Source organism: Dendropsophus ebraccatus, chromosome 14 (genome assembly GCF_027789765.1).
Source record: "Dendropsophus ebraccatus isolate aDenEbr1 chromosome 14, aDenEbr1.pat, whole genome shotgun sequence".
NCBI classification, from domain to species: Eukaryota; Metazoa; Chordata; class Amphibia; order Anura; family Hylidae; genus Dendropsophus; species Dendropsophus ebraccatus.
This window is the reverse complement of record NC_091467.1, coordinates 25,817,076-25,828,245: the sequence shown is the minus strand read 5'-3', so window position 1 is coordinate 25,828,245 and position 11,170 is coordinate 25,817,076. Positions and strand designations below refer to the sequence as shown.

The following is an 11,170-nucleotide window of genomic DNA, read 5'->3' as shown; positions in this document are numbered from 1 at the left end:
TGCTCATCCTCGAGATATTTATACAGAATGGCCGTGATGGGTGTAAAGTCATCTCAATTTTATGTTTCACCATAAAACATTGTATAAATCCGGGTTGGATTATTACAAATTACACATAAAATGCATATGAGCTTTTTTATATATAGTTTTTAAAATGCCTACTAGTTTTATGGTTACAGGGGAGGTCCGGGGTGCTGACAAGCAGCCGACAATGACGACAGTAAATAGCAATTATAATGTGTGTTTTTATATGGCAGCTTTCTAAGAATGTGTGTAACTAATATTTTAAGGATTATTATCATCACTGATAAGACAGTGGATTTATCCTATATTAATATGACTTATTCATTGCTATTTTTTTCTGTTTCTGTTTTTTTTTTTTTTTGCTTAGTATTAGATATCAGCATATGCTACCTTATTATCAATTGCATGTGTACTATGGAGACCATGTGTTAGCTATGGAGCTCATAGGTTGGCTACATGCCTTATATTATGATTGGTATAGAAGTATATAGGAGTCCTCTTTATAGGTTCTACAGTCTGCAGAATAAACCAAAGAGATGGGGGCAAACTGTTATGTATGGCAGGACGGGACCTTCCCTGTCATCTTTCACTGCCTTTATAATTTAGTTGCTGGCAGCAGGGTTCCTTAATAAAATGGAGGGCACCCAACTGACCTATGGAGGGTGCCCACTGACTGTGTGTGGCATCTCCATGCACGTCCATTGTTTCCCCATTCATCCCTTTGGTGCTGCATGTCACCAGGAAAGTGTTAATATGGGTTTCCTGCCCTTTTTTCTGTGGGCAAATTCTTGTACTTCCCGACTTTTTGGCCTATCTGGTGCCCCCACACGTCAGTCTCCCCTCCCAATAAATATGCCTGCTGCCCCCATCAGTCTCCAGTCCGCAGAACTAAGTTCAGCGGGTTGCCCGCCCTCCTGTAAAACAGTTAGGATAGTGATCCATTTCCACTTCAAGGACTCTCACAATTAATCTAAACTTTATTTAAACTTCATTTACACAAAATTCAATTTTCATTTTAAGGTATGTACCAAAAAAATCTCTCGCCCCCAACAATCTCTATTTATTATTATTTTTATTCTTAATTATTTTTAATGACTACCTCCATGTTATTCATTCAAAACGTGTGCATGGGTCTTTTTTCATTTAAAAAAACAAACAAAAAAACAAAAACAAACTTTATTCATTGGTGGATAGTGTCAAAGAGGAATGGTCTTGGGTGATCTGTGGTCTAGGACCACAGTACTTTATACATTGTAGGGCCGTGCTGTGCTAGTAGTAGAGAGTTACTGGGGATGTGGCCTCAGTTTGTTGGCCTGTCATTCAGTTGGCAAAGGAGTAGTTAGTCTGCAGCCTCCGTAACTTGGCACGGCAGTGGGGAACCGGCCTGGTATCACAAGGGGGAAACAGGGGGACAAAAGCAGTCCAATTCTTGGTTATAAAAATTGTCACTAATTGACAGAGATAGAGGCACAGTAGAAAAGGTAGAGAGCAGCCATCAGGTTTTCAGCAAGAGATAACAAATTTAGAGACTGACGCAGATACAGAGTCAGAAGTCCAGGTCAGAGGTCAAACTGGAGGCAAAGATAAAACAAAGGATGACTGAAGAAGTAAATTGCAGGTTAGAGGCACTGTCGGTAAGGTCAGTAGGGTCAGTAGGGGCAGTAGACCCTTGCCTGTTTCAACAGGCCGTCACAATCGGATTGCATAGAGTTGCCATGGCTGCAATCGGTGATGTCATAGCCACAGTAATGGATTGCACACATTGGTAATACCTGGAGGAGCAGCGCCCGCAGTATTCCCTTATCATCAGTGGATTATAACAAACAGGGATTGTCCAAAGTGGAAAACCCCTTAAAGTAGCCCTTTCATCAGTTCAGAAGTTTTTCTCCATCTGATAAAAGCTGATTTCTTGTATGTCCTGGATGAAAAACTTGCTGAGTAAGCTGTGGGACTCAGACTTTTGATGACTTTGATGGTTTTACTGGCTCTTTGTTAAATCCATTGTCATTAATCTCATAAGTGACTCGGTTTCAAGGGTAATTAAATGCTTTATTCTTAATGCTTTACTTTTTTTTTTTTTTTTTTTAAGTTTTTACTTACTATGTAATACAGGTTTCATGGTAGCTTACGATAAGTCCCATATTTAACTTTTGTTTGTCCTTCCTCCATACTTCCTTCATGCTGAATTTCACTGTGAAAACCCTGTACAGCATATTATATGCTTGGACGTCCTATTCGTTTTAAAGATGTATTAGTTGCATGATACAAATGTTGTGGCCCATATTTATCTTTTGTCGGAGAAGTAGGCATAGTCAGCAGACTCGGTCAAACCCTGAAGAGTCAGTACGGTACAGAGGGATCAGTCAGAAATAGGCAAGAAAGTCAAGGCAGGTACAGGGTCAACCATCTGGTTCTGCAACAGGACAGGCAGTGCAGAACAGGAGGGATCAGGAAATGATTTGACCCAGAAGCCGATACATATCCATCCAAGCTTGGTCAGTAGCACAGTGGAGAAGAATAACTGGACAAAAAACAGGCGTTACATGGTAATCAATGAAGAGCGGGGCTTGGGAGCATCATCGAGTAAAGGCCCTATTACACGGAATGATTATCAGCCATATGCCGTGACGGCTGATAATCGTCCCATGTAATAGAAGGCAACGATCAGCCGACATATATGATGTTGGCTGATCATTGCTGTTGTTTGTCTTTCAACATGTTGAAAGACAAACGACTGTGATAGCAGCGATCTGCTGCCGTTGCTGCGTGGAATAGGAGCGGCAGCAGACCGCAGCTATCCCCTATGGGCTGCCTGGACGATCTGGCGATCACCCGGGCAGCCCCCCCGCAGCTCCCTCCAGGCCCCCTGTACTCACCTGCTCGCTGCCGGTGCTATTACACATGGGGAAAGAGGAGCAAGCGAGCGCTGACAGTTCTTGTTTGCTCCAGGGATGAGACAGCAATGTAGTTAATCAGGCATAGGATCAGGGCATGTGGCTTCCAAAGCAGGTCAGAGAATCCAAGTCAGTAACAGGAGAGGCAAACAGTACAGACAGGCGTCAGGCGGACAAGTGTAAACCAATGGAATGTCAGAAGCATCACAGGAACATACCTTTGCTAGGAACGTAGCAATCCAACAATGCTCAGGCAAGAAGGAACAGGCGAATAGGTATGGGTGAAACAGGACTGGTAGAAGGCAAAAATAGGTGGTGACACACTGGACCTAGTAGACAGAGGTGGCATTGAAGAGGGGGCCGGAAGGAAGGAGCAGAAGCCAGGAGGAGGGAGACAGGAACAAAACCCTGAACCAGCGGGGAGTGCAGCAGAGAAGAAGACAGCCCCAGGGAGGTAAGCAGTAGCGGTACCCAGCTCACGTCTCCGAAAGAAAATATTGAGATGCTGCCAAGTGCCACTCAGCTTTGTTACATCCACCTTAGGCCCTACTATGCAGTATCAGGGGTACAGCAACTCTCTTTGGAGTGCAAAGTCTTTTCCTTTGACTTATGAGTAACAGAGAAAACTTCTGGCATTGATTATAGAACCTGATCTGTGTCTTATTTGTTATCCTATAATTTTTTAGGTGTTTGTTTCTTCTTACTTGGTTTTAAATTATGCCATAAACTTGTCACTAGCAGTGACAGCCAAGGTGCAGGTAAATTAGGGATGACATCAACATACCACAGGAATTATTATGGGAGGACCTAATGGTTATCTAATAAAGGTTATCTAGTGACAGTATCTTGTTAAAGTGTTTATTAGACTGACAGTTCTTAAAGTTTATGTGTTGGAAGCAGAAGATGATCAAACACAAGGACTGGGAGACTGACAAGAGAACAATTATTATTGGTAGATGGCTGTTTCAGAGCATCTCCAAAATGGCCGGTTTCTTATATGCAGATATTAGTGTCTACTAAAAGTGGTTCAAGGAAGGGCAACCAATGAACTGGCTACAGGACCATGGGCACCCATGTTGACCTCTGTCCACCACTGAAAGTGCCACAAAGGGCAGGAGAGCATCAGAACTATGGAGCAATGGAAGAAGATGGCCTGACCTAATGAGCCATTCAGTAGTCTATCATCACCTAGGACCTGAATTTGCTAGATTATTGAGCTATATTTTATTTTGTATAATGTCAGGCTATGATGTTCTGTTTTGGGAGACCTTGCGTGTGTTTCAGAATAATTGTATTTGGAACATTTACATACAGGACCAGATTTAAAAAAAGGGCAAATGGACAATTGTCTAGATACATCCGCCACCCAATTTCCCATAGAACTTATGAGATAACTCTCTAGTATGTAGCAGAAATAGCAATTTTGCAGTTTTTACTTTGCTTCATTTGTCTGCTTAGCTAACTAGAAGAAATCTAGTGGCCAAGTGTACTATTTTATTTCTGTAGGGAGAGAAATAAAAATAGCTGCCATCTATCTCTGGCGCTCCTTATCTCATTCACATTAATGGCTCTGAGCTACAGTATTGGGCACAATCCGTTGACAGGTGTGGCAATGTTTCTGGAAGAAAGAGTCCATGCTTGTCTAATTCTTTGTAACATAGGTTGCCAAAAGTATAGGGTCATCATCAAAATGAGCAGGTTAGACCACATATGTTCACAACTTTGTAAGATGCCCATATACCTCTAATAACTATCATTGATTGATCGGCCGATAATTATCTCACCCTTCCTCCCTATACACATGAATGTTTGGCATGGCCAAACATTCATGTCTTCTTTATGGAGAGGAGCAAACTGCTGCCAGACTGCACCAACATTGGCTTACCCCTCCTGGAACCATTGGTGAAACTTCATCATGCCCAACCCTTTTCTCCTGCCACCAAAGGTATGTTTACCCTACTTTACTATAAGGTGTATGGGGGGCCTTTAATCTTGAACCTACAGACATGTGTTATTCCAGCTTCAATATGGCTATCTGTGATCAATGGAGCAACAAAACACAGCAATCACTGAGATCAGGGAGATCAGTGAAAAAATTTCAATGAAGTACTCAATCAAGGGTCTCTATTGATGCCCCCTAAAAATGTAAAGATGCAAAAAAAGGAGACCGCGGAGCCTCGGTTGCGAGTCTCAAAACACGGAAAAAGCCAGATATCCCTAGCCTGTTGCCATGGGGTGTCTCCGGATGGGGAGATCACCAAACCATCCTGATAGGAAGCCCCTTAAGTCCCACCCGATTGTGAGTATTGGAACATAAATGGGGAAACAATGGGGTGGCCCCTTTTGTGTCAAAGCCTAACTCTGTTGCGAGTATTGCAACACATTTTAGGTAAAGTCGAGCCTATTATGTGTATGATCATGAGAAGTAAAACAATTTCTGCTCTTTATGTCACTGCAGGCTCCATCTTTAGATATTCTTGAGCTCAAGTTTCAAAGCACCTTGTCGCCTCTCTGACTCTTCCCCTCTCCATAGATTTCTATGGATGGCATGTAACCTGATCACACAGGTAGCTCATGGTCCTATTGTTCTCTAAAGTCAGAATTTAAACTAAATCAAGAGTAAATGATCAGTGCTCGGAGAAGAAAGAGGAAAAAGAGCTAGTAAATATCACAAAAGTTTCTTGTATTCAATTTTAATGCTGTTGAAAGTGTGTATAGTTATATAATAAAGACAATGATTAAAATAAATTGCAAGATAAAGTTTATTGATTATGAATAGTATACAGATGCACCCAGTTTCCTGTTGCTTGGATTAACTCACATTAGCTTACATCATTATAAAAGATTATAAAAGAAAGGCATCGAGGTTTGCTTTATAGTCCTCTTGGCTATATGTTCAACTTCTCTTCTGTTGCATTCACTTTTTGTGACACAACCTTCCCGTTGACTACTTCTTCTACGATAGTTGTGACTTTTCTGGTTTTGTTTGGTTCTGAAATAGAATAGATGATATTGTTATGTTAGTTACTTTTTGGCTTTTTGAATTTAGCAGCTTCAAACCTAAGGCTGATCCTTACAAACAGGCTGATATTATCCATTGTACTAGGGCCGTTGATCAGATGACATATGACATATTGTCCCCAGATTGCTCACTTCTGATCGATCAAAAAATAATCTGCTGTCAGCTGCACATCTCCCTGTGTAATAGGGGATGTGCGACTGACAGCTGATTAATGCAAAAGGCCGCATAAAGAAACTAGTGATTGTTTGTGTAGCCCCACCATGTTATAATAGCTGTGTAATATGCTAATAAATGCTGATCTAGTACTTCTTTACAGTGTGGCTGGGCCTTGTAGTATGGTCTTTAGTAGGGTTGCGTAGACCTGTCAAAACTTTCTCTTTTGAAAAGTTCTCTGAACTGTCAATGGCTGTATCCATGTTTACCAAGACTTCCTAGGATGGCATCCAACTTCTGCAGCCGCAGGCAATCAAATGACGAGTGTTCAGGTTCGGAGAACATTGCTGAACCCAAACAGTTTTACAGGTCCACTCTACACTGGTCTTTAGTCAATTACATTTGGATGGTGGTGATAATCTCTGCGAGGTTCTCTTTGACCTGGTGTACAGCAGTGGGGTCCCTGATGACACTCTATAATGTTCATATAGCCTGATAGGGCATATGGACAGGGGTTGTCATTTTGAGGCAATAAGTCCGGTCAGAAAAATTCTCTATATTCAAGTGAATACACATACCTTTTACTACTGGGGCTGGTTCTTTGTGCTGCCATCTAGAAAACAGGAAAGGATATTCATCAGTAATGACTGGAACACCATTCAACAAGACCTTCTGATATGTCATACAAACATTTAAAGAGCTCATATTAAAGTCTCAGTTCTGGCCACCACTTTTTTTTAGGTCAGAAGGTCCCTATAGAGGGCTCAACCAAAGAGGGTTTCAATCATTGTAGAACCTTATGGAAATTAGTGGAGATATCATGTATCTCTGACAAATCAGAAGAGCCCTATGACCAGATTTATTTTTTCTAGTACCATCAACCTTTAATGAATCTATTCAAACAGCCCTCCATTGACCCTTATAAACACCATTGTGAAGACTTACGGTTCCCCATCAAGCAGTCTACGATAAGTCTCAATCTCCATTTCCAGACGGGTCTTGATGTCTAGAAGAAGCGTGTATTCTGCGTTCTGACGTTCTAGATCACTGCGGACCTGACTCAACTGTTCTTCGATGTTAACTACGTAGCCCTGGAGTTGTGCCAGCTGTGTACTGTAGGAACATTCTGTCTCAGCCAGGGAGCTCTCCAGGGACGATTTCTGTTTGGGCAAGATGAAGCCATACACTATAAACTTTGCTATGTATATTTTTAGTATTAGTAGTTGAAGTCATGGTTTTTAGGATTACCATAGCGAGCTGCGCTTGAAGCTCAATCTCCAGCTCTTGGACCGTACGTCTCAGTTCTGTGAGTTGGGATTTGTGGGACTCGACCATTTCGCTGCTGTGGGAGATCTCTCTGTTCAGTTCGCCACTCTGCAAAGACAAGGAAAATATTAAAGGGGTGCTCCAGCATGAGGGCACTTTCTGGGGGAGACCGGGGAGGAGGTGGCTGAAATAAAAGACGTCCACTCACCTCCCCGGTTCCAGCGGCAGGTCACTCATCGCGGCGCTCCGGTCCCCGGACGCTTCCTGGTGTCTGACGTCGCCCGAGACGCTACGTCTCAGGGCCGCTCAGCCACTCAGTGAAGGAGGCAGGATCCGTTTGAAGTCCGCTCGGATCCCGCCTCCTTCACTGAGTGGCTAAGCGGTCCTGAGACGTAGCGTCTCGGGCAGCGTCAGACACCAGGAAGCGGCCGGGGACCGGAGGGCCGCGATGAGTGACCCGCTGCTGGAACCGGGGAGGAGAGTGGACATCTTTTATTTCAGCCACCTCCTCCCCAGTTCCCCCTCAAAAAAGTGCCCAAAAGTGGATAACCCCTTTAAGAAACCTATGGTAGGAAGCAGTCACCTATTCTCTACTTTCTGTACTTTACCTTCTCATTGAACCACTGTTCGGCTTTCCTTCTGTTCTGTTCAGCGATTTCTTCATACTGAGTTCTCATTTCACTCAGGAGTTTGCTAAGATCAATTCCCGGGGCTGCATCCATTTCCACATTAATATCTCCCTTCTGTCCTCTTAATGCCTTCATTTCCTGGGGTGGAAAAACACACATGCACATGGTATAAAAAAAAAAAATCATTGGCTTTACATCAAAACATTACATGATTTGCTTCCCATGTTCTTTATAAATTATTAAGTAAAGTGGCAGTATGGCCCATTGATTTTTACGGGTGCTGTATGAATTGGTAAAACACTGTTTAATAAAACTATTGTATACATGAAGCCTTTCTGAATATCTGGATCCTATAATGAGTTTAAAGGGGTATTCTGACTATATTACACAAATCTAACCTGCTCATACCACCCTATTGGGCACCGGGTGCTGAGGATGAGGATATGTCTCTTCCAGTTTGGGTGCAGGTTTTGCAACTCGGTTCCATTGAAGTCAATGCAGCTTAACTACAAACCATTAGAGATGAGAGAACCTGGAGCATGCTCGAGTCCATCCGAACCCGATCATTCGACATTTGATTAGCGGTGGCTGCTGAAGTTGGATAAAGCCCTAAGGCTATGTGGAAATCATGGATATAGCCATTGGCTGTATCCATGTTTTCAAGACAACCTTAGAGCTTTATCCAACTTCAGCAGCCACCGCTAATCAAATGCCGAATGATCGGGTTCGGATGGACTCAAGCATGCTTGAGGTTCGCTCATCTCTACAAACCATGTGAACAGGGGGCAAGAGTGGTGCTGTCTCTGGAAGAGAGCGTCCATGTTTTTCTAACCCTGGATAACCCATTTAGGACATAGACTCACAAACTATTAAAAGACATTAAGAAATACTACCTCTTCATGGTTCCTCTTCAGACACTCAATCTCTTCCTTCAGGCTCTCAAGTTGAGATACAAGGTTGGCTTTAGAAAAGTTTAAGTCATCTAATAGTCTTCTTAGACCTCCGATATCAGATTCCACGGTCTGATAAATGGTGGCCTCATTCTCATACCTGAAAAGCATTTATAAAGACATATTACGTTGCAAACTATAGTCACTGTGAATTCTATTTAAAGGGGTAATTCAGTGGAGAAAAAAAATCAAATCAACTGGTTGCAGCAAGTGCCAGAAATTTGTAATTTACTTCTATTTGAAAATCTCAAGTTGTCCAGTACTTATCAGCTACTGTATGTCCTGCAGGTAGCTGTATTCTTTCCAGTCTGGAGAGCAGGAGAGGTTTTTTTTATGGGGATTTGCTACTGCTCTGGACAGTTCCTGTCACGGACAGAGGTGGCAGCCGAGAGCATTGCACCACTTCCTGCAGGACATACAGCAATTGAAAAGTACTGGAAGGCTGGAGATTTTAAATAGAAGTAAATTACAAATCTCTGGCACTTTCTGGCACCAGTTGATTTATTATTTGTGTTATCAAATAATCCTGAAATCTTGCAGTTTTTATTCTGGTCACTTGGTCTTACAATAAAATTACACTTTCAGTTCTGTACAGAAAACTTTTCAGCAGTCTCCTACTTATCACAGGAATTTGACACCAGTATATAGATATGTCAGGATGTCAGGATCCTGCACACTGATTTATTTACAAGTCACATAGATCACGCCTAGAAAACTCTCCCATTGAAGTAAATAGGGTTCCCTCCTGAGTACTGTGCTTATATCCATGGGCCTTGCTGTAAAGCATATCTCTAAATGCTGTTTAAAGCAGCTCAGGCGAGATGGCTGCCTCCATAATAAAGTATTATAATAAAATTTTAAAAATAGTTTAGAAAAAAAGAGCATGTCTCAATATGTGGATGTAGTCTTAGATGAGACATTCCTTTAAGGTTCCTGCTGGCTGATATCCACTGTAATCCCCATAGTTAACAATGTCAAACTTACTTCATTCTGAAGTCATCTGCTGCCAACTTGGCATTGTCAATCTGAAGGATGCCTCTGGCATTTTCAGTGCTTTCTGCTAAGATCTGAGGAAGACAAGAAAATCAATGAATCTAATATTATTAGTTTAATACATCACATAAAACTTCTAGAACTTCCACATTACAACATGCTCAAAAAAATACACAAGGAAGTATAAAAGAATGGTATGGTCCATGTAAGAATGGTATGGTCCATTTGTAGCTAGAACCTTCACCTGCCCTCTGGACAATGCCTGATGTCTCCCTAATCAGTATACCAGTGAGGCTACAGTCACGGCCTCTCCAACCAGAATCCTACACTCAGCTGATGATGTTCAAACTCTATACCTAGGCACCTCTGGTTTTACGACCCATCTGAATTTAAAACATTGAGATGAGATTACAATAGATTTTGTATGTTATGAGATCTACCAGGCGCCTCACAAGATAAAGCATATGGAAGATAAAGTCAACTTCTGACTTTATTCCATAAAATATTACCAGCTAAAATAACATTATGATCCAACGATCCAATTGTCCAAATACAACTACTTAGATTTTCCTTGAGAGACAGTTACCTTTCTTTGGAGGTCTTCAATGATGGCAAAGTATTTGCTGTAATCCTTCTGGACTGTCTGCTGCTGGTGCTTAAGGTACCACTCCTTGATCTTGGCTTCAAGGTCAGCATTGGCGTGTTCCAGAGCCTTGACTTTGTCCAAGTAGGAAGCCAGTCGGTTGTTGAGGTTTTGCATGGTCTCCTTCTCTCCTCCATGCAAAAGGCCATCGTTTCCACTAAAGTGTCCGACTGCAAAGTGCTCAGATCCCTTAGTCAGGTCTAAAGCCAACGAGCTGACCCTGTGGCTACTGATGCTGCCACTAACTGATGTTCTAACCGATCCACTTTTCCGGTGAGAAGACATGGTGTAATACGTGAGATCCAAGAGCTGGAGACCTGAGGAAGCTTCTGTTTGGCTCTTTGTTGCCTGTGTGGGCTTACTTATACTTGTCCTGGAGGTGGGTGTAGCGTGCTTTTTTCTTAATGTTTTTGCTATTAAACAACTTATAAATCCCGAGTGGATTAATGTAAGTAGTGTGTAAAAATAGTTTCCTGGTTTGTTTTTTGTTCTCTCAACCCCCCCCCCCCCCCCCCCTCGGGCTGTCTGCATTTTACTCATTGTTATTGTTTGATTCTTAGTGTTAACACGTAAACCTGCCTCTTTTCGATGACTTT

General features: G+C 42.2%; 1 protein-coding gene across 1 annotated transcript; it reads right to left on the bottom strand.

Annotated features, from left to right (window-relative positions):
• Positions 1-5,806: 5,806 nt before the first annotated feature.
• LOC138772854 (keratin, type I cytoskeletal 17-like) lies at positions 5,807-10,859 on the bottom strand. The gene is made up of 8 exons (XM_069953574.1): positions 10,518-10,859; positions 9,923-10,005; positions 8,882-9,038; positions 7,968-8,126; positions 7,342-7,467; positions 7,039-7,253; positions 6,672-6,706; positions 5,807-5,910 (listed from the first exon to the last, which is right to left on the bottom strand). The coding sequence occupies exons 1-8, from the start codon at positions 10,857-10,859 to the stop codon at positions 5,807-5,809; spliced, it is 1,221 nt and encodes a 406-aa protein (XP_069809675.1).
• Positions 10,860-11,170: the final 311 nt, after the last annotated feature.

Coding starts and splice junctions, on each gene's coding strand:
- LOC138772854 (XM_069953574.1), bottom strand. CDS start 10,859: ATGTCTTCTCACCGGAAAAGTGGATCGGTTAGAACATCAGTTAGTGGC. Junction 9,039..9,922: donor GCAGATGACTTCAGAATGAA/GTAAGTTTGACA, acceptor AATGCTTTTCAG/GTATGAGAATGAGGCCACCA. Junction 6,707..7,038: donor AGACTGCTTGATGGGGAACC/GTAAGTCTTCAC, acceptor CCTGTTTTCTAG/ATGGCAGCACAAAGAACCAG.